The following is a 26795-nucleotide window of genomic DNA, read 5'->3' on the forward strand; positions in this document are numbered from 1 at the left end:
AAAAGAACATTTCTGGAAGGGGACTCATTTGCGGGGAGCTTGCCTTGGCCACAAAAACCTGAACCAGCCACTGCCAGAGACAGAGCCTCCCCTCCTCTTTTCCCAGGGCCACAGGAGGGTACCTACGTTCTTTAAGTTTAAGAAATACACTGTTTTCTTTCAATTAAAATGGCCATGATGTGCCCCTGCCAAAGCCTACTGCCTTTATGTGCGGCAACGGAGCTGGGCTTTGATGCACCCATATGTGCTTTTGTCCCACAGAATGTAGTGGTGCCTTATCCGTAAGTATGGGAATTCACCGCAAGAGTTCTTGATGGGGAAGCCTTCTCAAAACTAAAGTAAAATCAGTCTAAAAGTGAAGTAATTCAGATCTTTTTAATCAGTTGTTTCCTCCTTCTATTGGCGACCATGCCTTCAGATGTACCAGGATTTTACAGACCTTACCCAGTGCAGGCATTAATATTTAGCTTAATGCCATGGGAGCAAACCACACTTTTTGTCTGGTTTGCAGGCAACCCTACAGGTGACGGAAAATGCGTGGAGGATTGGTGGAGGGGGAGATGTCTCTGAAAAGTTTGCTCACATTCAAGGTATCAACAGAGCACCAGTTCTCTCCTTGCAGAACATTAGATGTTATAAAGATAGGTAGCTTTATTAGGAGGATTTTACAGAGCAGTGTTCGGGGGAGAATTAAAAGCTGATGTAAATCAAGGTTACCAGATTTTTTTCAATGAATCCGGGGACACTTTTCAACTTCAATTGATTTTGTATGGGGAAATGGGGACGTCTGGTAACCTTAATGTAAATACAATTTCCGGAGGGCTAGGTGTGTTAGTCTCTTATAGCAAAAGCAACAAAGACTTCAGGCACAAAGCAACAAATTCATTATGGCATCAGCTTTCTTCGACGGCAGTCTACAAAATCAGATGGACAGCCATAGCCTAGCATTTGCTTTTGCATACATAAGGTCCCAGTTTTCAGTATTTGGTATCTCCAAACAGGCCTGGAAATATCTCTGGTTAGATCCTGACCTAGATGGACTCAATATAAGGCAGTTTCCTCCGTTCCTAAAAAAATAGAAAATGTGAGTCTTTTAAGATGCCAAAAGGTGGTTGTTGCTTTAACATAAACACAGTTGCAGACCCCTGGCCCCAGGTTATACAGCCATTTGCTTCCTGGGCCATAAAATGCACCGTTCTAGTGATTTGGACTTCTGGTGTGTTGAATGGGGGCAAATGCTCCAGGCCTCAGACATGGAGGGGCCCGCACCTTGAGAAAAACAACACTCTCAAATGAAAGGGGGTCCTCAGCTGACCATTTAGTCCCTAGGCTTCACTCAGTCTTAAAATAAGTCCTGCCCGTGGGTCATAAAATGGGTAATAAAACCAGTTGGCTACAGGCAGTCTTAGACCTGGGCAGTGTCTCAGCAGTACGTGCTGATCTAGTGACTCCAAATTCCTGAAGTGAGGATTCTCAGCAAACGGCTCGCCCCCAGGCCCACCCGGACCAGAAGCAATCAGAAAGGTTATACAGTGGTACCTCAGGTTACATACGCTTCAGGTTACAGACGCTTCAGGTTACACACTCCGCTAACCCAGAAATAGTGCTTCAGGTTAAGAACTTTGCTTCAGAATGAGAACAGAAATCGTGCTCCGGCGGCACGGCGGCAGCAGGAGGCCCCATTAGCTAAAGTGGTGCTTCAGGTTAAGAACGGACCTCCGGAACGGATTAAGTACTTTACTCAAGGTACCACTGTACTGCTCAATGGTCCCAGTGGATCCACACCACACATTTAAAGTGCATTCTATGCACACGAAATCTCCCCAAAGAAAGCTGGGAATTGTAGTTTCCTCCTCGCGGGCCAAAAATTCCCAGTACCCTTAAAAAGGTAAAGGGACCCCTGACCATTAGGTCCAGTCGTGGCCAACTCTGGGGTTGTGGCGCGCATCTTGCTTTACTGGCCGAGGGAGCCGGCGTACAGCTTCCGGGTCATGTGGCCAGCATGACTAAGCCGCTTCTGGCGAACCAGAGCACCGCACAGAAACGCCGTTTACCTTCCCGCTGGAGCGGTACCTATTTATCTACTTGCACTTTGCTGTGCTTTTGAACTGCTAGGTTGGCAGGAGCAGGGACCGAGCAAGGGGAGCTCACCCCGTTGTGGGGATTTGAACCACCGACCTTCTGACCAGCAAGCCCTAGGCTCTGTGGTTTAGACCACAGCACCACCCGCGTCCCATCCCAGTACCCTTAATGAACCATAATTTTTTTTTTTTGGGGGGGGGAGGTCATGTTCTTTGAGTGTCCACTGGGTGTACCTTAAATATTGCAGGGTGACATGCTGATATTAGAACGCAAGGCACGTTGCTCTTGCTTTTGCCCTGTTCTTGCTCAAGCAGCAAGGACAGCAAAATGTAGCCCAAAACTCTTTTAAACCAGCATTTTCCCATTCTGGTGCACTTCAGTAGTCCTTGGATGACATAAGAGCATAAGAAGGGCCTTTGGGAACAGGCGAATGGTCCATATCCTGTCCTCACAGTAGTCTTTGATAGCCCTCTCCTCCGTGATTTTGTTCAATCCTCTCTTAAAGCTATCCAAGTTAGTAGTTATCGCTGCCTCCTGTGGAAGTGAGTTCCATAGTTTAATTATGCGCTGTGTGAAGGTGAAGTGCTTCTCTTCTGCGGCTGCAGGTGAAATGGGGTGTTGGGACTGAGCTCAATGAGGTCAGTGCGCATCTGTGAGATGTGCCCTTCAAGCATTCACACTAAGCGGGGGGGGGGGGGAATGGATTCCCACCCGCCCAGCTAATTATTCACTGTGTGAAGAAGTTGGACAATAATAATTTTAATAATAATAATTTATTATTTATATCCCGCCCATCTGGCTGAGTTTTCCCAGCCACTCTGGGCTGCTAGTTCCTGATCATTGACCATAGCTGGCAGGGACTGATGGAATTCAAAACATCTCATTCCCTCAATGTTTTTTAAGCAACCTTTTTTGGGGGGTGGTGGCATTTTAGCTGTTGCTATTGTCAAGACAACTGGGAACCAGAAGGCAGGATGATCTACTGCAAATAATCTCAGTGTATCCCCTGCCTGACCCTGCCTTGCACAGCTGTTTGGAGAGGAACATATCGCCTCCTCCAACTGGAACCAGAATTGTGTAGATGTTGCAACTGTCAGATCGTTCTGGCAGAGATGCCCTTTTGCAAGCCTTATTTCTTTATTGAATCGGTGCTCTCTGAACCAAGCATTTGTGATCAAAAGTATTTGGTGGTAGGTGCTTCCATCGAGTGGTGAAAGAATGAGCTGCACCTTTACAAATATTACGCCTTTTCTAACAGGAAGGCTACACTGTCTGCTCAACTCTCCGTTTTAGATTTTAAGCTAGTAGAAAGAATTTCCTCCTGGATTTTAAAGCGATTTCTGCCCCCCAAAACTTAAAAGTGTACTTCTTCTCTTGAGAAAATAAAAAGTGGCGTGCTCCTGCTTAAACACAACTTTCACCAGTGTCTGCTATATATCTTTTTCTCCTGTTAAACCTCCTGACGCTAAATTTTATCTGTAACCCACCTTGAGTCCCTGTCAGGGGAAAAGGCAGGATACACACAAACACATTTAATCTAGAGGACACCAAATTGCCAAAGATTAGGATAAAGTATAGAAACGACCATTTTTACTGTGCTCTTAATTAAGGAGAAATGAGTCTAATCCTGAATAATGTAGCATTAGTGGGGAAGAACTGACAAAAGACACCTCCTAACTCCCAATACAACTTAGAAAAAAACCATTTGCTTCCCTGTTTCGATCAATTCCACTCCAAACTCTACCCATTTCACAGATTGTTCTTTTGTGCTACAATTGGTGAAACGTCCATAAGTAAACAAACATAGCAAGGCCGGGGTGGGGGGTGGGGAGTTATCCAGATTCCTTTGTTGCCTTTAGCTTCTTGTCTCTGTCGCTCTCAGCCTCTGTTAACAGAAACTACGTTTGCAATTTTGTCAATTTGCTCAGTGACTCATCTACCCACCTTCTCTGACAACAAAGCAAAAAATGCCCACGTACAGAATCATTCGGCGCATCTTCCATCTCGGCATCGATCCTTGCAAAGGCAGTCTCCCCTGCTGTGTGTCTCTGTTAGGTCTCTCCAACTATTATCTTTCTTTCAGAGGAATCAATCTATACAATTATTATTGTCTTGAGCTAAACATTCAAGCTTTCAGTTGGGGGCTGGGCGGGGGGGGGGAGAAAACTGCAATCCTTTCCTTCTTCGCTTTGTCTGCCATCATTGAGTTTTTAGTACTTCCACAACTCCAGGAGTACCCTTTTTCAGGCCCCAGTCTTGTAAACGCCCTTCCTAGAAGGACAGGCAAAAAGTGAGCAGAGAAATGGAGGAAACTCTTGCCTGCTCTGCTAGTCGTCTCTCCATTCTCAGAGTGGTTTAACAGTCAATTAATCAGTCAATTTACAGGGGGCTCTGGGAATGGTAGCTCTGTATGGGGAACAAGGGTCTCCTAACAACTCTCAGCAGCACCCTTAACAAACTATACTTCCCATGATGCTTTGGGGGAGGAAGCCATGAGTATTTAAAGTGGTATCATAGTGCTTTAAATGTGTGGTGTGAATGTGGCCCAAGCCGAGCGTCCTGCTTTCATGGTGGCCAATCAGATGCCTACAAGAGTCATGTGGGCGGGACATGAGCAACTCTCCCACACATGAATCCCAGTGCTGGAGGAATCGCATCTAGCCATATGGGTTTTCTGCGGACTGCCATTCAGCAGTAAAACGTGGATATTCCTTCGTTAAAGCGCCAGGACAACAACAACAACAAACCAGGACACGGATCTGGAAAATGCGGACTTGTGCCTAGAAACTGCAAAGCAAATGTAAGTATGGATGAGCCCTTTGCAGATGGCACCAAACTGGGATGGGTAGCTAATGCCACAGAAGACAGAATCTGGATTCAAGATGATCTTAACGGATTGGAGAACTGGGATCCAAACTAGCAAAATGAATTTCAATAGGGAGCTTCTGCATCTAGGCAGAAAGAACTACCTGTCATGGATGCTTGAGATGAGATTCCTGCGTTGCAGAGGGTTGGACTACATGACCCTTGGGGTCCCTTCCAACTCTACAATTCCAATCCCCTTTTAACACTGTCCGGTTCAGCAGCCACCCCTACACCTTACAATAGCAGATTCCACCACTTTTGCATGCAAGGGAACCCTCCCCATGGTGTCACACAAATCACTGTAGCCCACTGTTCACAGGCTAAACAGAGGTTCACTTCACAGGTTATAAAATAGGGCAACCGGCAACTTTTTCTTTTCATCCTCAGGTCATAAAATGCCTTGCGATACCTGCGTGCCCTGGACAGCCTGCCAAGGACTTCCACGAGCCCTCTTCCAGCTTCGTCAGGTCAAGGTCCCTAGAAACTTGCCAAAGAACTTCTCGCACCTCAGGTAAGCTACATCGGCAACAGGTGAACTTACCTTGCAGCCGGCAGACTAATATTAGACACAGCTGCGTTGGTGGCAGCAGAACTTATGGTGCTGCAGCAATAGGTACATCCCAAAACTTTTTACTGCCAGAGGTACAGAACGTGATGCTCCTCTCTTCTCTTATTTCAAGACACCACTTCCAGAACGTTACTCTGGATATGCTGACCTATTCCGGCTCCTGGTAACCTAGCTCAGTTGGTTAGACCATGGTGCTGATAACACCAAGGTTGCAGGTTCAATCCCTGTATGGACCAGCTGCATATTCCTGTGTTGCAGGGAGTTGGACTAGATGATCCTTGGGGGTCCCTTCCAACTCTACAGTTCTATGATTCTATGATTCTAATTTTCAGAGATAAAACCTCGCCATAACCCAGCAGTCTTCCTTCCTGGTTCCCACAAATTCACTCCTCTAATCCTATACAGTGGTACCTCAGGTTACATACGCTTCAGGTTACAGATGCTTCAGGTTACAGACTCCGCTAACCCAGAAATAGTACCTCGAGTTAAGAACTTTGCTTCAGGATGAGAACAGAAATTGTGCGGTGGCAGTGGGAGGCCCCATTAGCTAAAGTGGTACCTCAGGTTAGGAACAGTTTCAAGTTAAGAATGGACCTCCGGACCAAATTAAGTTCTTAACCCGAGGTACCACTGTACTCCCAGATCTCCTTTCCCTCCCTCTCCCTGCCTGACTACCTTTTTTTACTGTGCATCCATGCAGTGGCGTAGCGTGGAGGGTGCAGGGGGGCCCGGCTGCACCGGGCGCAACATCTGGGGGTTAGGGGGTGCAAATCCATGGGTTAGGGGGCGCAAATCCACGGGTTAGGGGGCGCAAATTACTTGCCTTGCCCCGGGTGCTGACAACCCACGCTACGCCACTGCATCCATGATAATTTGTGTTCAGCATGGCAGTTATGCATGATGCCGCTTTCAATAATACTTGCACTCGCAGAACTTTCAGGGAGGGCATACTGCTTCACTTCCTAGCAGCACGCATCCCATAACTTCCTGTTGAAACCCTGCAGCCCTTCAAGACCAATGCAAATGTTCCACAGTTCTCGTTCTCTCACTTTTGTGGTGCTATAGTGCAAGAGCGTCTCTGCAGGTGGCAATAAATGTGGTAACATTGATGGAGCATCACAACTGATATGGTGGAGCCGTGTGTGTGTGGACAGTCCAGTATTATTCCACCATTGATGCACTATTATTGTGTCACTGGCATGCTGCCGAAGAGATCCATGTCGAAAAATGCCAGTCTGGAGCTATCCCTCGTAAGGAACCCAGTAACCGTGGTTCTCCATTAGAAAAGCACATGTTGCACTGATAAACTGCGTCATGCCGCAGAGTGGTCCCTCTTTCTCCAAGCGCCATCTGTGAGGCAGCAGAATGGCACGCCTTGGGGACAAAAGTCACAGGCAGATAGCGCCTTCACAGTGCCCTTTGCCCCGTCCCAGAGATGGAGTTGGGACAGGTTTATTGGAAGGAGCGCTGGCACACTAACCTTGCTACCTGCTAGGGAGAAAGACGTGCTCCTGAGCGGAGAAAAAAGGACGCAGCTAGCAGATAATTTCTGGGTAAGGAATCCTGCGATATTCCTGAAGACTCAGAAGGGAAACAGAAACCAAAAACCTTGATTCTCAAACTCCCTGCTCGGAAGCCCCACAAGGAAGCCCCTGGTTGCTGCTACGCAGTATAATTTGCAGCAAGGTCTATGCCAGTCTCCAAGTGATGATGTAGCTAGGGTGTTGCTCTGATTTCAGGGCATTTCCCCACCTTCCCATGGACTTTTGCTTTAAAATTTTTTGCTTTGATTACTGGCAGGAACTCAGCCCTGCTGGGTGGTGGCTGAGTGAGGGGCGTGGCGGGGGAAGTTTATTAGTATACCATTAGCAGAAGTCTTTCTAGTGTTGTTGTTTGTTTTAATTCCTGTAGCGCAGAGCAAGGCAGTGAGGAGCAATAAGGCCCCTTGGACATAGCAGAGTTTTCCAGTTATCAAGAGCTTAGCCAGAGAACCCAGGAATCCTGGCTTGCTGTGACCTAACCTACTTACCAAACCCCCGAAATTTTAGGATTCAGCCTTGCTGCTCTTTCAAGCCCACCAAGTCACAATGGGTCCCTAGAGTCCAGGGATCTGGTCTCCTCCCCAGGCTTCCTTCAGCTTTATCCCACCTTGTTCCCAAAGAACCCAAGAATCTCAGGCTGTTCTTGATGGTTTCCTTATATTTTTTGCCTTTAGGTCTTCCGCCACCATGTGGCTCTGGGCTCTCCTTCCTGTACTCCTAGCTGTAGGAGGTATTGTCGGCTTCTGGGTTGTGTGAGTAACAATAAGCAAAGCGGAGTGGGTTGACTCTCAGGTGGGATATGGGGTGTGTGTGTATTTGTGTGCTTGCTTTAAGCCCAGCAGTGATAGAGCTGGATTTTGGGAAATGGGATCATGTCAACTCCAATCTGGTATAGGGAGAGCGTGGCTCAATGGTAAAACATCTGAATTTAAGAAGCTGCCTTATACAGTGATACCTTGGGTTACATACGCTTCAGGTTACAGACTCCGCTAATCCAGAAATAGTGCTTCAGATTAAGAACTTTGCTTCAGGATGAGAATAGAAATTGTGCTCTGGCGGCGCGGCGGCAGCAGGAGGCCCCATTAGTTAAAGTGGTGCTTCAGGTTAAGAATGGACCTCCAGAACGAATTAAGTACTTAACCCGAGGTACCACTGTACTGAGTCCATCCAGTGCAGGATTGTCTGCAGTGACTAGCAGTGCTTCTTAAATGTCACCGATGGAGGATCTCTCCCAGCCCTACCTGGAGGCACCGGGGATTGAACCTGGGAACTTCTGCATACGAGGCAGAAGCTTTGTCCCTGAGCTAAGCTTCAGTGTTCCATCGCTGGCGGGTCCAGGTGAAAGGATCAGGTCACAGGTGATAGAAACGGCCTCTCTTTGAGATCCTGGAGATTTGCCATCAGTCATAGTACAGTATCTAATACAGATGACGGATAAATAGTTGGGCCTGACGCAAGACAGTTTTCTTGCGTTCTTTTTTGCAATACGAGATAATTACAACCCAGCAAAGTTTTCCCCTGCCTGCAGGTCAAATTCCTAGTGGAAAAGGGGACTTTGTTCAAACAGAGCAGGGTGCCAACGTGGAACTCACCCCTTTAACAGCATTTTGATCTGCAGCAATTGGCAGCTGATTGCAGCTCACCGCAAAGGCGCTTCGCTTGCTGAGATCTGCACGCCAAATACCTATTTTAAAGGGACAAGAGCTTTCTCTTTCCTCTTCTTTTGCAAGCTGGCAACCGTACAGTGATACACACACCTAGCTTGCTAACCTTTCGTGAGCCAGCTTGGTCACCATATGCAAAGGATCTGGACCTCTGTGGTGGTGCTGTTTTTAAAGTCCTCTATTCGTAACAAATGCCTGCCAACTAGGTTAGCTGGCTCAATTTCATCTGGTGTGCAAGTGTTGCTAAGATCATATGATGAGCCAGTGGTCCATTTAGTCCAACATCCTGTTTTCCCAGGGGCCAAGCAGATGCCCATGGGAAGCAGGGCATCTAGCAGGAGCTGAGCACAAAAACCCTCTCTCCTCCTGTGGTTTCCAGCAGCTGGTATTCAGAAGCATTACTGCCTCTGGCCACAGAGACAGAGCAGAGCTGCCATGGCTAGTAGCCATTGATTTGGCAGCACTTGCGCTTTGTGCCACAGGACAAAATGTGCAGAGGTGTAGTTAGGGTGGGCAGCCTTTAATTTCTATTGCGGCACTGCCAGGTCTACTGCTTCCCTCTACTCCCAGGTGCTTGGAGGCTAGCTCCGTAGCTGTCTCTCTCCCTCTGTTTTGCACACTAAAACAGCAACCACCCACAAGCCTCCAGCATTCTCTCTTTGCAAGGAAACTGCCCCATGAACCCTGGGGCACTTTCAGGTGAACTGGGCGTTCGCTCTGATTTGTTTGCAGGGAGATGAGAGGATGTTGGTTATTTAACAAGCACTCATTTGGAGGTTAGATGATGTTGCTTCAAAGGAAGTGTCCTCACCCACTTTCCTTATTGCAAAAAGGCCCATCTTTGGGGGGTAGTGGAGCAGGTTTGTTGTGCGACTATAATTGTGCAACCAGAATTTGCCACTTTGGATGAAATCCCACCTTAAAGCAGAGACAGTCTGGAGGCACCGTGTGTGTGTGTGTGTGTGTGTGTGTGTGTGTGTGTGTGTGTGTGTGTAGTGAGCAATTGTGTAAGTTTTATCATTAAGATAGTTTGCCAGGTTTTCCTAGCCAATCAGTTATAGTAGAGAAATGCAATACATAATAATAAAGGAAATTTATTGAGAGGTGGGCTTTGTTTTTACATGTTTGGAATGACAATGTACATGTTTATATTTTCCCTTTTAAACTATTCACTGTACAGTACTTTAGAGATTTGTTGTTGTTTTGCTGCCCCCTTTCTCCTTCATATGTCATTTCCCTGCCCCCCCCCACTTTTCTTTTCTTTTTCTTGACAGGCAAGTTTGTTTGATGAAGAACAATCTTGGCTACAAAGTGTAATGATATAATATTATTCAAAAATAAAAAAAACAGGGACTAAGTGTGTGACAGAGTATACTTTAAACTTATTGGGAAGAATTTGAAAAGCAAGCGTTAGTCTGGCAACTCCATCCAATTAATGAGATTCCACCCCCACCCCCTTTTCAGGTATGCCATGGCTGTTGCAAATGGATCTGTAAACATCACAGAAGCTTTTCCATATATCAGGTATGGCTTGACTGGGTTTCTGAGAAAGTCTTCCAACCCCCCCCCCTCAAAAAAACCCCACCCTTCTCTAGCTTCCATCTTTTCAGGAAGTCAAGTTACCGTATTCTCTGTATTGAAGAGAACCCTTTTGAGTGACAGCCTCAAGCCTTGTGGAACAGGCAGGCCATAGCCAACCTGATGTCCAGATCTTCCGGTCTACGACTTCCATCAGACCCATCCAAAATGGCTTTGGGGTGTGTGATGGGGAGGATGTGCCACTGTGTCCTTCACTTCAGGCAGCAAGAGGGCCTGGACCAGCCTAGAGAAGAAGGATGGAATATTGCCCCATCCAGGCCTAACTAGACTACCCAGCAAGCGGTGTGCATTATTTTCAGCCCTAGGACTCCCCTTTACCCCAAACACACACCTGGAGACCAATTTCTCTCTTTTATTTTATACTCTATCCTGTATATGGATGGTAGCAGTGCAGCTGCGCTGTGACCCACTTTGGATGAGGCTGCAATCCAGTTGTGGGTCCCACCACACTAGCTGAGGAGGACCAATGAACTAGGGCTGTTTCTGTGTACTGAATTGCTTCTATTGGGGGGAGTCTAAGGGGCCAACTTCTAAACTCAGCTGCAATCTGTATGAATTCCCCCCCCTTGTCTTCCTCCAGCACATGTGGCTCCTCCCCACCCCAGAGCTGTGTCTTTGGTCAAGTTCTTAATCTAGGAGCTTTTCTAGGTAAGCCCTATCTCTCTTAGTCTCTTTCCTTTTGCTACCACGTGCCTTCAGTGGTCCATATTTAATCAGGGATAGCCCTCACCTTTTAGTTCAGGGGCAGGGAACATTTTCCTGGTCAAGGGCCACATGCCTTTCTGGGCAACCTTCCAGGGGCCACTTGCCAGGGTGGGTGGGGCCAGGGGCAAAAGTGGGTCGAGCAACTAATGCAAATTTTACCTTTGGTACAGTAGGCTGGTTTCTACAGAGATTCACACACACACACGCCTCTCTATGCTCCATCCAAGAGGCATTGTCTGAGTGCAAGGATGCCTCCTAGCAAAAGCACTCAAGGAAGATGCAAAGCCAAGCCTGTGAGGGGCTGGGGAGGGAGTGTGGCCTGAGGAGACTCTTGAGAGTCAGATAAAGAGATGAGGAGGGTCACGTTTGTCCCCTGAGCCTGAGGTTCATTCCTCTCCCATTTTAATTCTTAGCTCTGGTCAATAACTGTCCATATTTCTGTCTGCGGAGGATGCCCAGTTAGGATGGTGTCGGTGCAGCAGGTGCATGTGTGGAGGGGAACAAATGCCATGTTAGGGTTTCATTGGGGAAGGAGTTGAAAAGAAAACCACCAGGACTGTAAGCCCTTTAAACAAATCTGTGCTGCAACGACACTTCGGAAGATGCACCTTAAACAGGATATTGTAGTCCTGGCAAAGGAGCCAGGTGTTATGTAGTGGTTAAGAGCAGTAGTCTCCTAATCTGGGGAACTGGGTTCACATCTCCGCTCCTCCACATGCAGCTGCTGGGTGACCTTGGGCTTCTCTGAAGTCTCTCAGCCCGACTCACCTCACAGAGTGTTTGTTGTGGGGGAGGAAGGGAAAGGAGAATGTGACGGGTAGTGATAAAGCCGGATATCAAATCCAAACTCTTCTTCTACGATCAAAATAACAGTGGGATTGGAGCAACTGAATCATGAGGAAAGGTTGAGACTTTTTAGTCTAGAAGAAAGGCAAGCGCGGTGGATATGATACAGGTGTACAGAATTATTATCATTGGAAAAAGCGGATTGAGAGAGGCTTTCTTCCCTCTCTCATAATACAAGACCCCAAAGGGTTTTTGAGGATTCAGGGCAGATGAAAGAAAATAAGGTAACTTCTCTCCCAGCACATAGTTGAAATATGAAATTTGCTACCACAGTATGTAATGATAGGACACCAGTTTGAATGTCTTTAAAAGAATATTAGGCAAATTTATGGAGGGAAAGGCTGTCTTCTACTTTAGAGTCTGCCTCTCAGTGACATGTATGGACCATGTGGTGGCTCTGGGACAGCAAATGAAAGGATGGATCTATATCAGCCTCAATAACTGACATCTCTTCCAGGCGCGGTGATCTGCTTTCTGAAATACCAACAGGTGCGGGATTATGGCTGTCGTTCCCGTTTAAATCTAGTTGGGCTCATTTTCGGCCTACTCTGTGCCCTCGGGTCGTCTATTGTGGGCAATTTCCAGGTAAGAAGCTGCAGATAGGGAGGGGGGTTGACAAGCCTTACCAAAAATGAAGAGGAGAAGGTCTCAGTAGGGATGGTCCTTAAATTACAGGGGTGGTCAGAAGAGGCCCACCCAACTCACCTTTGCTGGGGATGCAGAAGATTGTGGGGTATTTGGGGGGGGGGGGTTCTAGGATGTTTCCCGAACATCTCTACACACTTTAAAAAGGCGATGGGGACGTGGTTTGTCATAAATTGGGGCTTGTGAATTTCATTGAAAAGGATTTCGATGAACTAGAACATGAAATGGCCTTGGTGGGGTGGGATTTTCTCTGTTGATTTACTCTGTTCTCTTTCCCCTACAGGAAAAAAACCAGATAGAAACCCATTTAGTTGGGGCCTTCTTGGCTTTTGTGGTGGGCATCCTTTATTTTTGGGTCCAAACATTCCTGACCAACCGAGTGAAGCCGAGGCACGGAGGATGGTGGATCGGGCCCCTCAGATTCTCCCTCAGCTTCTGTGGTTCTGCCTTTCTCATTGCCAGTATCCTGAACTAGAGCGTTGTCTTTAAAGATGCAGGAGGGGAAATTGCGGAGTACGCGAAGGGCTTTTATAAGGATCCATAGATCAGCGGCAGAGCATCTGCTTTGCACGCAAAAGGTCCCAGGTTCAAGTCTCTCAGCATCTCCAGGTAGGGCTGGGAGAGATTCCCTGCCTAAAATCCTGGAGAGCTGCTGCCAGACTGTGTAGACATTACTAGCTTGGATGGACCATTGGTCTGACTCAGAATAAGGCAACTTCCTGTGTTCTAAGGGAAGAGACAGGTATTATCTACATTATTATCAACATGAAGCAGCTTGGGGTTAGTTGATAGATAGTGTGATTGGGAGGTTGAAGGGCACAGTTTCACATCTATTATCTCTTGCACCAAGTTGTTGTTTAGCCTCAATTGGGTTTTCTTTGATGTGCTATGCAGAACTGGAAACACACTCACTCGTAGCCTTAGGGACTGGCTTCAAGTGGTCCCGAAGAATTTCTTTTAAAAATGTTCTTAGTATTCATTAGGAGCCCAGGCAGCCCAGAAACTGGGACTTTTCTGAGGCCCGTGCCAGGAGTTGGCATGGCCAGGCAAATGCCCTTAGCCTGGCATGAGGGGATGGAGCAGACACCACTGGCAGCAGTTTGCTAGCTCTGTTGTTGCCTGTTTGTTTGCTCACCCACCCACTGGCCCAAGGGGGACGGGCAAATGAGAAGCAGCAACATCTCCTGCTGTTGTCACTGCTTGCTTGCCAGTTTTCCCTCTCGAGCTGGTAACAGTGGCCGTTAAGGAGGCTGCGGCCTACCAAATGCATCTTGTGAAAGAGTCCTGCCCCACATCCAAAACAAAGTGGAACTAGGTCTGGCCTCTCCTCAGTCTTGCCTAGGGCTGCATATACACCGTGCATTTAAAGCACATTCTACCCCATAATAATAATAAAAGACCTGGGAACTGTAGTTTAAGGGTGTTGGGAATTGTGGCTCTGTGAAGGGTAAACTATTGTTCCCAGGATTCTGTGGAGGAAGCTACGTGCTTTAAATGCCTGGTGTGTGTGCAACCTATATCTCTTTTGGGAATAACAGATGCACCGGCTCTGGCTCCTTTCTCCTTGACTCCTTTAATCCCAGCGATTGTGCTCTTTTTCCTGAAGCTGCATTCTGAGTCGGCCTACTGCGAATGGGCCCTGGCCATGGTCCTCTTCCTTCTCTTTGGGCTCTTTGCCGTGGATTTCTGGCACATGGGGACCTGCTCAGTTCACGTCTATCACCAGCGGGCAGACCAAGCAGCTCAAGACATGCAGACGTCAACGCAGACTCTCCCTCTCTGATACCTCCTATGGACATGGGGGGAAGAAGGGGTCTCTGCAAAACTTTCTACACAGTTGGAGTCCTTTTCCAGTGGACCGGATCATGCCCTGCCATGTCCTCTGATGGCGAGTGAAGTAGTTCCCAGCTTTTCTGCCGGGGTGTGGGACTCCCTTGTGGGACTGCCTACAGTCAGGGTTTCTTGGCCATTTTGGAGAGTCTCCCTGACTTGTCACTCATCTCAGACAAATCTCCTTGGTGCTCTTCGTAACATTTAGCCACCGCCTTCTGCTGAGTAGGGGCAGGTCTTCGCCTCCCCTCGCAAAAGGACCCACCAACCATCTCCTTTGCAAACCAGTATTTTAAAAGTGTCCTGTTTTATTTTCTGCATCCTCCCACTGGTGGCTGCAAAATCCCCGCCACTGCCAGTTCTTCATCTTACCCATCTCCACACCGCTGTATATGAAAACCATAGTGATCTAGAAGGGTCCTAGACCCATCTTTGTGTGACGCACACATCAGCACCCGCCATTGGCTGATGTGCCCAGGCCTTGCTTTATCTGTCGCATGGATGGGCCTAGTAACTCTTTGCAGCACAGATGACTGTGAGGAGCTGTTTTCTCCTAGGCTTCCCTCCACAGTAATATATGGGAGGGAAAGACAGCGAGACCAAAAAGAACCCAACTACCTCCTCCACAGCCTGCTTTGGTGCAACGAATCTTGCTGCCACAGTCAACGGTCTGGTCAAACTGTGTGAGTTGCTTAGGCACATATTCTTACACCAGTTTAAACAGTATCCCGACACGGTGGTTGTGTCTTTCAACCACAGCCTCTACACACACACAGATGAATTGTTCGTTTTTGAAGCTGTTGGGTGGGTGGATAAGATGATATTGTGCCAGAAAGACTAGGTCCAGCTCCTTAAAGCTCTCACACACCTCTCCAGTCACTCATGTGCGTGGATCCAGGTTTTTTCATCATGCTCTGGCAGTATCAACAACTGTGTGCGTCCTTCCTCTGATGGAAAAGTGGGCACCTTTGCTCTCCTGTTAGGAAAGGTGTTGTATTATCCTATTATACAGATGAATACTGAAGTCTTGCCTTCCTTTTTTATGTTCCCAATGGAGCATTGCTCAATCCATTCTTCCACAACTGGAAAAGTAGGTCCCTCTAACCTAATGTGAGAAACTCTTTTTAAACAAAAGCAAAAAAAAAAACCTATTCTTCTTTATCCCTTGCTAGACTCCTGCCTTGAGGTTAAAGTGAACGTTATCCCTACTTTATAGCTACAAACTGAACCTCCAGTCTAATTTCTTTCCTTTCCTAAGAAAGGACAGTTAATAAAGTGGAAGTTCTGGGTAGCTAGCCGTGGAAGCGCTTATTTATTTGCCCTAAAATCAGAGCTGGCGTGGCAGGCTTAATACAATTCCAGCCAATTTATGTGTGGTGTTTAAATGAGCTGAAGACCACTGGCAAGATTCCTCAGAAGGCTAATGGGACTTGGGGTTGAAAGGGTAGGATTTCTAGATTTGATCTAAAGACACAAAGCAGATTCTTGTACTCAAGATGTGCCACAATGGAAGAGAAGACTTGTGTTTCATTGGGAAGCAGCTCAAAATCTAAGGGGAGCTGGAAAAGTGCAAAATTGCCATTTTCTCTCATACACGTGCTCCTACACTCCCATTTTCTCATGCACCCTGGTCCACCTGAACGGGCAGCACCCAGTCTGCTGGCCCCTCCTATTGGCTTCAATCAGCATGGCCCAATGGACAGAGAGAAGTCATTCAACAATCCCACCCCTGCTATACCCCTGCTATACATGGGATACACAAAGCCCGTTTGCTCTGGGAACTCTTTCTGATGTTTTCTTTCTGTGTTGCTTCCTGTGCTAGGATTGCCCTTCCCTGAGAACCTTTGCATAGCCTGGGGGCTCCTTTACTTGCATGTTACCAGAGCCAAATGGAAGCACCCCCTGCCACTTTGCAGTAACACATGAATCAGGTGCTCCCCTCTCTCCGCCCTGTTTGCATGTAGGTTCATACACACTGACCACCATCTAGCCACTTTTTGGCATACTGTGCACTAAGCATCCATTCTCTGCCAAATGGACAGCACCTATCCTCGTGTTCCCCACCAGCCACACTTCTGTCCGCATTTATTCACACAACCGGCATGCTCTCATTTATGCAGAGCTCTCATCCCACACTCGCATACCCACAGAGTCCTGAGTCCACTCACAAAACACACTGCAGGCATTTCCAGGAGCCACAGTCTCTGTTTACACAACCAGCATCTCCATGCCAATGCATAAACAGCCAATGTGGAAACCCATCTGATTTGAAAAGGCCTGCTGATGGCCCCAGGGATGGCTTCGGCTGTTTACGCATCATTCGTTTAAAGCACATGACTTCCCCCAAAGAATTCTGGGAACTGTCGTTATGGGTGCTGGGAACAGCAGCTCAGGGGGGCAAACTATAGCCCCCAGGATTCTTCGAAGGGAAGCCATGTGATGTAAATGTTTGGTGTTTCATCAACTCTTAACCTCCCTTTTGGGGGATATGTGCGTGTGCAAAGGCCACCTTACCCTTGCACCATCCAGTATCATTGCACATGTGAAAGCCCTGTGAAGATGCACCCTTGACCTAACCAGAGCCATCACCCCTAAAAAACAACAATGGATCCCTTTCTCTTCCCTCTCACAACCCCACCTCATCACCTTCCAGCTGGAAGCCAAAAGGGCCGCAATCCCCCGGAAGCTTGGGCAGAAATAACACGTGGTAAGTCTCAGCAGCGAGGGAAACATTTGAGTGACTGTTTGTATTTTTTTCTTCTGAGCAATAATTAGACCCCCGGAGATGAAAGGCTTGGGTGGGGGTGGGGTGTTGAACAGCCAGAGAGAAGGGTGGGGAGAAGATGGGCTGTGGGGTTGTTGTGTGTGCGCGAAAGATAAGGTTGGATTCACAAAAGGAGAGAGGATGGGCAGATACGGAGGAGGGTGGCGGGGGGAGGTTACATAGTTGTCTCCTGCCCATTTGCACGCCCGCATGCGCCATCACCCACATCCCCCCCCCAGCTGAGAGGAGAGAGCCGCCCAGAGCAGGATGGGGGGGATGGAGGAGGAATGGATAGGAGCAGGACTGCTTTTTTCAAAATCCACCATCACCACCCTATTGCACTGTCACCCAACCTGGAATCCCTTCCCCATATCGATGGATGCCCATTGGCTCCCAATGTTGCAGCTCCCGCCCTCCGCACTCTTGCGAATGCCATTCATGGTCCAGAAAGGAATCCTGCCTCTTGACGCCACTCCAGTTGACGTCCGTATGCCTCCATTAAGGTCCTTGGCCTGTTGACTCTGGGGTCCCTCTGTCTTCTGTCAAGACCGCAGCATGTTCTGAAAGTCTCCCCCCTCTGTCTGCCCCCCCTCCTCATAGTGCCTTGTGCATATGGGTGCCCAGCTTTAGGGAAAAGGAGCGGGGAGGGGAGTCATGTACCCACCCGGAGTTCTGGCGGGGTTGCTAAAATTACACGAGACAGAAGCTAGGCCTCAATTATATCCTTGGAAATTTTATAGATGAGCTTTTGAAAATACTGAAAGGGGGGGCCTAATGTAGGGTGATAAGCAAAGCAGGAAGAGATAGTAGAGGGTATTCTTTACTCATCTGTGCCCCTCTTTTTTTCTTTATAGAAACACAGGAGTAGCCCAAATGGCTTCGATAAAATTTCCTGCATAAAACAAGAACATGTATTTGAAAGGAGTGAGAGACATCTATTCAAATCTGATCCTGGTTTGTTCTAGACACCTTTTTCTATTTCGAGCTATGATATTTCTAGCGTTGGAAACTGAAGGCTTTCTGGTAGTGTTTGTTTTTTCAGCTAACAAAGCCAGCGCAGCTGCCTATTCCATTCTCTCCTCTGCAGCTCTTGCTGAAGCCTGCTCTCATACTGCGCTGTCTATGAAGGAATCATGAAGATCCTTCCAGCAGTGACTGTAATGAGTGGTTGCATAAGTCTGATACTTTTGTCACTTAGTCGGAATAAAAAGTTAGGGATGGGAATGGAAAATGCAAGCAGTCACATTGTGCCGTAAGCTGTGCTCTGACTTCTTCAGGGGGTACTCGAGGGTATGCAGTACCAGTGCCTCTTTTTGTTATTGTTAAAAAGTGTGGCACTTCATATAACAACTCATGCTGAGTACTGGCACCTATTTTTCTAGAAACAAAGCCCTGGCTATATTTTAAAAACACGAAGAATGGTAATTTGGGAATGTTGACTATTCCTGGTGGGTGAGCAAACACCCCCTTTTTTTTAAAAAAAGGAGCAATTTGTTAAAAATGGATTGCTGACATTGTCAGAGCTTTCAAAGTTATTTTTGGCTTTAAATGCATTTTTCAAATTGCTCCTTTGTGTAAATTTGCAAAGTTCTCAGTAAACTGCTTTAATAGTTACAACCACACCCACCCACTCCAAAAAATCTTATATATATTCAAAAATTCAGATTTGGGGCGGGGGGGGGCATTTTTCAAACTCTGGTTTTTGAACATTCTTACAATGAATGTTTAAGCTTTACGCCAACTGGCGATAATGCTTTCCTTTCTTTAACCTAATTAAGTTTCTCAGAGAAGGAAAACTAAAAGAGAAGTTGGAACAGAAGGGAAACGTTTTTGACTTTCTCTCCTGCGACAACCAATTTTATTTATCCATTTCATAAAATGTATATTCCGCTTGATTGTTAAAAAACAAACAAACCAACAACCAAAATTCTGCTACTAGTTCTGTCTCCTGATTTTAGTCACTGTCGCCATGAACCTGTGAATACGGGGGGGGGGGGGGCGTGTACTATTTCTGAGGCCACAGAAGGAAAAGCAGGAGAAAGAGAATGTCTTGTGGAAAGAACCAAAACAGAAATCAGGAGGGAGTCTGTGAAAAGGGCTCAAGTAAATAAAGACACCCACTTTCCCTCCCACTCCCACCCCCAACCAAAAGGATAGGATTAAACCCCCACCCCAAACCCCACCGGCTCCTGCCCGGTTTGCTCCACCTCTTCTTTCCCCCCTCTGTTTGTTTTCTTTTCTTTTTTTTCCAGTCCACCATCCTTTCTTTTTGTCTCCATAATTTGTTCTTTTCTTTCCCTTCGGTTCTTTTGTAGATTTGTTTTCTGTTGTTGTTGTTGTTGTTGTTGTTGTTGTTGTTAACTATTTACAAGTTCACAGTATGGGCCGCTCCCAAGATGGCGACTTTCCGCCCCAGGGGGTGGGGGGAGACGGAGTTGTTAAAACTTGGACCAAACCCCCGCCCCGCCCTGCCCCGCCCCTGCCTGCGTCTCTGGTGCAGGGCCTTTTACCCATCCGTCCAGGTTCGTTGGCTCCTCCTGTCCATCTGGAGCGGCTGCCAGCTATTTCCAGGGGCGCGGAGTGGGCTCCCTTCGGCTGCTCTTCCCCCTAGCCGCCCTCAGGCTGCCCCCCTGCCCCAGACGTCACGGCTGCTGTGGAGACGGGGGTGGTGGTTGCTGGACTTGAGTCCCGTTGGACGAGACGAGCTTCTTGTCCTTGGAGCCGCGTCGATGGTGTTCGGACGAGACGTCGGATTCGGAGCGCCGAGACGGTTGGCAGCTGCGGGTTGGAGTGCCTGGCAAGCGGGAATGCTGCCCGTTCTTCTCATCTGGAAGCGGAGAGAAGCAAAATCAGGGGAATTTCACAAGCAGACACACCCCCTTTGGTCAACTGCTCTGAACAACCAAGATCCAACAGCACCTTTTCTCCTGCTTTCTGTCTCATAGTCACTATGGGCCCCTCCAGACCAGTGCTTAAATATAGGTGTGTTCTGCAACAGGTTCTTTACATAATAATACAGTGGTGCCCCGCAAGACGAATGCCTCACAAGACGAAAAACCCGCTAGACGAAAGGGTTTTCCATTTTTCAATGCGCTTCGCAAGACGAATTTCCCTATGGGCTTGCTTCACAAGACGAAAACGTCTTGCGAGTCTTGTGATTTTTTTCGCCCCCCCCTTTTCTAAGCCGCTAATAGCCTTTTAGCCGCTAATCCGCTAAGCCTTTAATAGCCGCTAAACCGCTAATAGCGCTAAGCCGCTAATAGGGTTGCTTTGCAAGACGAAAAAACCGCTAGACGAAGAGAATTGCGGAACGGATTATTTTCGTCTTGCGAGGCACCACTGTAGTGCATTAGAGGTGGGTTTCATCTGCTTTAGTTTGCTCTACAAAGCTTAAGAACAGGCATAGGCAAATTCGGCCCTCCAGATGTTTTGAGACTACAACTCCCATCATCCCTGACCGCTGGTCCTGTGAGCTAGGAATGATGGGAGTTGTAGTTCCAAAACATCTGGAGGGCCGAGTTTACCTATGCCTAAGAATATAGGAAGCAGCTTTAAATCAAGTCACACCACTGCTCAGATCTCCAAGGTTTCAGGCAGGATTCTCTCCCTGGAAATTGAACTTGGGACTTCATGTATGCAAGGCAGATGCTCTAGGGCTGAGCTATGGCCCTTCCCTAATGCTACCATGTCACTGCTGCCTGGAGGGGCACAAAAATAAACCAGAACGTTTGTGGTATAAAGCGTTATGGGCTTCCAGCAGGAAGTTACCGGAGGTGCTCTAAGTGGAAATGAAGCAGCGTGACCACACCAAAAGTTTTGCAGATACGAGATACCCCATTCCAAAGAAGTAGCCTTGTTAATGTGCTGCAGCAAACGGTCTAGAGATAAGAGAACAAGATGGGATGCCATGCAGCAGCTGCACCACCAGGACAGGTAATATTTGCACAGGTACAGAAAATGCCTCTTGACAAAAACCAGCATGGGCAAGAGCAGTGGCTAGCACACCGCTCATTGCTAGACTGCATCCATCTAAGATCGAGCAAACCCATTCAAGCACCTACCAGCAAGGGCTTGCACAGAAGGCTGGTCGTGTGTGCTGAGCAGTTGCGCCTGGATTGTTTCCACAACTCGCTTAAACCGGCGGCTAGGACCTAAGAATGAGACATAGGCATTCAGGGTCAGGAAGGAACAAGGGCTCCTCCAAAAGACAAGATTCCAGGAGCAGGACACTGCTAGGGCTACATGATGGGAAGATGCACTCATAAGCAGTGCAGATCCTAAAACCAAGCTCATGCTGAACTCTGTATGGGTGGGTTTAAGACTGTATTAATATTAAAGATATTAAGGCTTTAACGTCTCTGTTTTGTTAGACACCGTACTCAATATATAGTTTTAGAACAAACTGCTTATTTCTGGGATCCAGAACAAACTTGTCTGAAGTGCTATGTGCTGTTTTAAAAACCATTCTCTCACACACCATCACACACCCCTATCTATAAATACATTAAACACACACACTCATAGTCTACTTGCTTCAGCACTGCAATATGCCAGTAACAACTGTGAAATGAATGAATTTGGATTCCCAAGTCAGACGCTGGTGCCTTTTTAGACTCTGGGATAGGTGTTATGTTGCCTCTGGAGAGGTTGGTGTTTGAAGTTCCTGTAAATGAACTCTGATCTTCCCTCCAAGGGAGCTGGGATCCCCTTTCCCACTGTGGGCGTATCTACAGACTCTGAGCTAGTTTAAAAGGTAGCTGTTTCCTGCAAGGCGCTAGTGATCTCTGTACTGATATGGAAGGGGGGGCATGTCTTCTTCACCTTCTTCGCTACAATATATCCATTTATTTCCAATTGTCAATGTCAAAAGGGACTAAAATCTATAAAATTCATAGAAAATCAACGTGCCAATTTGCTCAATTTCTCTAGGACTCCATGACACCTCCCCTGTCCTCCATAATCCCTCAAGCAAGGTGTCAAGACCCTAATCCTGTCAAATCACTCTGCCAAGCCTTTCCTCCAGGCAATGCCAGGTAGCAGACCATGCATACATGGACCATTGTCTTCTCATCACCGGTACTCAGGATGTGCTCATCTGCACATATCTCCAGCTCTGCATATTCCCCCTCCCTCCTCCATAAATTAATCCTGTGTAACCCAACCTCTTCTTAATGTATTCATGATGTAATCTGTGTAACCCAACCTCTTCTTAATGTATTCATGATGTAATCTGTGTAACCCAACCTCTTCTTAATGTATTCATGATGTAACTGGGATGTATTTTGCACTGTATTCTGGGACATGGAGGGAAGTTTCAAAAGTTCATGTCACCCCTTTCTCACTGTTCAATCTCGCCTTGAACCTGTTACACAATAAACTTGGATTTTCTGCAGTTTGCTCCTGTCTCCGGCTGAGCTCATTTTCCTCCGCAGGGACCCGCGGACTTAGTCCGGCGAGCTGGGTGGCAGAGCAGCCTCGCACCTAGATTTTACCATAACAATACAGAGCCCTTTGCCCTCTTGTGAAACTATGAATTCTGCAGGACTCTTTGGGAGAAACCACAAAACTGGTGAAAGCTGATGTAAAATAGTAAGATACTTATGCCCCATGTGAGAATCCCCCATGCATTGTTCATAACCCACTACCAAACATTAAAAACAAAACAAAACAAAACCCCACTAGCTCTGTGGGACATCCCTAGAATTCAGCAGCACCATGTGTTGCTTCTGTTGTCAACCCCCAGGAACTGCAAATAAGCAACTGGGAATCAGCTTTAGCTGAATCTTGAAGGCAGAGTTGGCAGCCTCAAAGAAGGGAGGTATCATGTGGAAAGGTAAGTTACAGGGCCCAAAATAATAGCCATTCAGGAGACTTTGCTCATACATTTAAAGCCATGTGTTTGCAATGATAATGGATGTAAGCTGCTTTTCTTAAAACAGTTCTTTCCTGGGGGTCCCAGGGAATCCCAGGAAATGTAAGCCTGTGAGGGGTATGGCCTATCTCTTCTACTAAAACAAGCTGGAAACATCATTTTTCTTTCAATGAATCTAGTGGCTACTATTAAACTTACTCCCAAGTAAATAAAAAAATGTACACATTTCCAAGAGACTGAAAGGTGATTAGGTTTTTGTATCAGAGGGACAAAACTCTCCGCTGCCCCACAAATATCTATTTTTATCAATACTTGTCCAAAGATATACAGAAGCTCATACCCAATACAAAGTATCTTTTTATAATACGCCAGAATAAAAGAAATGCTTTTGAAACCTAATCTAAAAAAGGAACGGAAGCAAAAAGAAGAAGAAAAAGGAAAAGAAAGTGATAGAGAAGAGAGACAGAGAGGAGAGAGAAGAACTTCTGGTTCTCTATCCTGCAGTTAAATATAGCATTCACTCAAAAACATCCAACTATTCTATTTTCTATAAACCAATTTTTTCCCTATCTTCATATCCAGATATTACAAGTTCATTTTCTCTTTCACACAAAAAGCCAGTAAGAAGTTTTCAGTCCTTAATAAATGCCAATAGTGATTTTTCTCTCATTAAAGGTGTCCAGCAAACACAATTAATCCCCAAGGCCACCCAAAGGAGGATCCTAAGGCACTCACCTGAGATGAGGGTGAAGGTGACCGAATAGATCCCGCTGTCCTTGTGCGCCTCCCCACCCTCGGAGTAGCTGATGTCGACTTGGAACTTGACGGGTTTCTGGAAGACAGAGGGGCCACCCGACGACTTATATTCGGCCCGGAAGCTTGTTTGGGATACAACGCTGTGACTCAGGCTGGGGATCTGTGAATGTGGTGGAACACAGGAGATGTCAGCTCACAGGCAGCATTGAGCAAAACGGTCCATTTCTATCAATTTCTCATTTTTCTAGTCTTCACATTTCCACATTGACTTGTGATCATTATTATTATTTTTTTAAAGTCCTTACGAAAATTCACCAGCATTTTAGTCTGAATTCTTTCTAATATACACCTGCTCATTTCAAATTTTAGCCTAGCATGCACAGTTCTGCAGAGCAACTTCCCCTATTCCCCCCCCTTCTTTTCAATAATGTCTGCATTCCCGCCTTAACACTGTACCCTAACATATATGCATTTGTGTACACCTTACTTGGTTGGAGAATGGCATTTCAAAATTCGGAGAAGTGTGAATTTTGAAAGTTGACCATGATTTGGTTCACGTATCGATTTGGAAAGTGTGGATTTTGCAAGGCTGCCTTTATAGGCGAATGGAATCTCTAATTTCTCCCCCGGCTTTACCCACAAACCACGGATGGAACTCATCCCTTCCCAGGGTCCTGCTAATTCCACTGTGGTTGTCAGCACCCAGTAGGCCTGTCTTCCTTGCCTCCATATCCTATTCTTCACAGTCTCCCCAAACTCACACATTCTTCCCTTCCTGGGCCTTCAGCACTCACCGAGAGGAAGGCGTGTACGATATCAGCCTTGATGGAGCTCAGGGGTTTGTCTTTGATGACCACGAAAATTTGTTCCTCTTTGTCTAGGTTGATAAAATTCCCAAACCAGGATTTCTTGGCTAGTCTGAAAGGGGCAAAAGCAGTACAGGAAGGCTGTGACAGCCTGCAAATAAGCACGGCAAAGAAGGAGAGGTGGGAGAGGTGACCACTTGTTGCCACTGAAGCCTGAGCCTGTGGCAACTGCACAACCACAGAAGCACATGTCAGGGACTGGCTGGACGAAGAGGAGAGGTGGGAGGCACCAGCTGGGGAACCCCAAGGGAAACTCCGGAAGAGGAAAACTCAGAGCACAGGGATTGGCGGTGGGACACTGAGGAGAGGCCAGAGGAACAGGATTGGGAGTAGGTGCCGGATGCTGATGGGGCAGCAGGGTTTAGTGAGCAGGAAGAGCCTGTGACAGAGAGCAGTTCAGACTCTGAGGCTGAAACAGAGGAGGGGAGGGAGCAAGAGGCTGATGAAGAATCCAGGGAGTCTCCCTCTCCTGCTGCAAAAACATGCAGAATAATGAGGAGAGCAGAACAGAGGCCAGACACAGTTTGAGACTGCTTGGGAAACATCCGGGAGAGGAGGAGCCTTAGAAAGGGTGGAAGGCAGGGACCTTCAGTCCTGGCAACTGCTCCAAAGGGACAGACTTTCTGGGAAGTGTTGCTGTGTTCTATGCAGTTTCCTTGAATAAAGAGTTAATTTCACTGGCCACGGAAACCTGCATTCTCCGTGCTGGCCTGTGTCTGACTCCGATGAGTCCACTTGGTGCAGGTGGAGGGTGGGGAGATTTGGATCTCCCCATGCCAACAACCACCCATTTACTGTGGAATCAAATTGCCATCTAGTCAGAAGCTCCCTTGTGCTCTTGGCAAGGAGATGTATTGATTCCCCTGTCCCTTTGCCAGTGGAACCTGCGTGCCTTGCCTGGCTGCCCTGAGCAGTGGAGGAGTGGCCCAGGGAGCATGCACGCTCCCAGCCACTCTAAGCCAGAGTACAGAAGCACCATTTTTGCACACACACCCTGGATCTGGGCCCTTGGCAGGGGCCAAGCTTGCCAACTCCTAGGTACAACCCTACATCCAGTAAGGAACAAAGTTAAAGAACAAGGAGGGAGGGGAAATGAAAGGAAATTTCGTCTCCTTCCTTATTGCCACTGCCTTCTGATACTCACTCAGGGGATGATTCTGGAGTAAGACTGGACATTTCTTCTGGTGTAGGAACTGCAGGGCGAGGAGGAGAAACATGAAATGTAAAACAGGAGTGTGCGTGACCTCCTTCCCACCCACTCCAGTGCTTCAAAGCAAAGCTGCACTTGCTGCTGGATGTTGAGGACAAAAGCAGGGATGGCTAGGCCTTCCACACAGTCTTGCTTGGGCAAGAGCCATAGCTCAGTGGTAGAGCATCTGCTTTGCATACAGGAGGTCCTGGGTTCAATCCCTGGAATCTCCAGGGAGGGCCAGGAGAGTCTCCCTGCCCCAAATCCTGGAGAGATACTGCCAGTCAGTGTAGGCAGTAAAGCTAGGGGGAATAGTGTTCTGAGCCAGTATGAGGCAGCTTCCCAGGTTCCTATTTCGCATGTTTCCATCCCTCTCTTACATTTGTCTGACATATAATTTATACCATGGGTGGAAAATCTCTACCCTACAGGCCAACCTTGGCCTGCCATGGGTTCCAATTTAGCCCAAGAGGCTGTTTCCCCCCAAAAACTACACCCACCTATCAATCAGGTGACATCATCCCAAGAGGCAGATGACATCAGCTGATGGTTGGGGACTTCATCCTGCCTGGTTCTGTTGCTCAAGCTAGCTTCCCCTGGAATCATAGATCCCTGACTTCGTTATGACATCTGTGGTCCTGCCCGCCTGTCAAAGTTGGCCCATTGGGTGGAGAGATAAAGATCTGGTTTGCTGGCCCACAGAGGTTCAGCTTCATGTAAACAATTTGTTGCACAACGGCATTATGCAAACTCCCGCTTCATTCATACGTGGTCGCCCTTTTATTGCTCTCTGAGCTTTTTCCCTTTCATTCTCGATCATCCCCAGTCATAGGCACACATCGGTCCTGATGCAGCTGTGCCCTCTGAAGGCTCCTCTGCCTGCCAGAATTCACTGCTCTTGCATACTTGCAGGAAAGTGCTTTAGATGCTCACTCGGAACATCTCACACACCGCCTTACAGGGGGCAAAGTTGCCATGCGTTAAGGATGGGTCACTCACAATC

General features: G+C 47.3%; 2 protein-coding genes across 11 annotated transcripts in view; one reads left to right on the top strand and one right to left on the bottom strand.

Moving 5' to 3' along the window:
• Nucleotides 1–2907: 2907 nt before the first annotated feature.
• Nucleotides 2908–15636, top strand: TMEM150B (transmembrane protein 150B). Of its 2 annotated transcripts, XM_082197098.1 has the most exons (8): nucleotides 2908–4882; nucleotides 5335–5458; nucleotides 7731–7808; nucleotides 10185–10244; nucleotides 10900–10967; nucleotides 12328–12455; nucleotides 12799–12976; nucleotides 14099–15636. In XM_082197098.1, exons 2-8 carry the CDS (start codon nucleotides 5343–5345, stop codon nucleotides 14296–14298), a joined length of 828 nt encoding a protein of 275 aa, XP_082053224.1. In that variant the 5' UTR covers nucleotides 2908–4882; nucleotides 5335–5342; the 3' UTR covers nucleotides 14299–15636. The 2 variants fall into 2 exon arrangements, with proteins under 2 accessions (XP_082053224.1, XP_082053225.1); XM_082197099.1 differs by lacking the exons at nucleotides 2908–4882; nucleotides 5335–5458 and adding an exon at nucleotides 6957–7068.
• Nucleotides 15637–17073: 1437 nt separating this feature from the next.
• BRSK1 (BR serine/threonine kinase 1) overlaps nucleotides 17074–26795 on the bottom strand; it is a 56006-nt gene continuing 46284 nt past the window's right edge. For all 9 annotated transcript variants that reach the window (XM_082196928.1, XM_082196929.1, XM_082196930.1 and 6 more), the window contains 5 exons: nucleotides 25748–25796; nucleotides 24532–24655; nucleotides 23717–23897; nucleotides 21171–21260; nucleotides 17074–19936 (listed from right to left, as the gene is read on the bottom strand). In XM_082196928.1, the coding sequence (XP_082053054.1) occupies nucleotides 19752–19936; nucleotides 21171–21260; nucleotides 23717–23897; nucleotides 24532–24655; nucleotides 25748–25796 (629 nt within the window). In that variant the 3' untranslated portion in view covers nucleotides 17074–19751. The remainder of the gene's footprint in view (nucleotides 19937–21170; nucleotides 21261–23716; nucleotides 23898–24531; nucleotides 24656–25747; nucleotides 25797–26795) is intronic.

Source organism: Podarcis vaucheri (genome assembly GCF_965113315.1).
Source record: "Podarcis vaucheri genome assembly, chromosome: 13".
NCBI classification, from domain to species: domain Eukaryota; kingdom Metazoa; phylum Chordata; class Lepidosauria; order Squamata; family Lacertidae; genus Podarcis; species Podarcis vaucheri.

Bases quoted from the DNA above. Each gene is read 5' to 3' on its own strand.
- TMEM150B (XM_082197098.1), top strand. From the start codon at position 5,343: ATGCCTTGCGATACCTGCGTGCCCTGGACAGCCTGCCAAGGACTTCCA. The intron at 5,459-7,730 runs GTAAGCTACATC...TTTTGCCTTTAG, and splicing joins AAGAACTTCTCGCACCTCAG to GTCTTCCGCCACCATGTGGC. The intron at 10,245-10,899 runs GTATGGCTTGAC...GTCTTCCTCCAG, and splicing joins GAAGCTTTTCCATATATCAG to CACATGTGGCTCCTCCCCAC.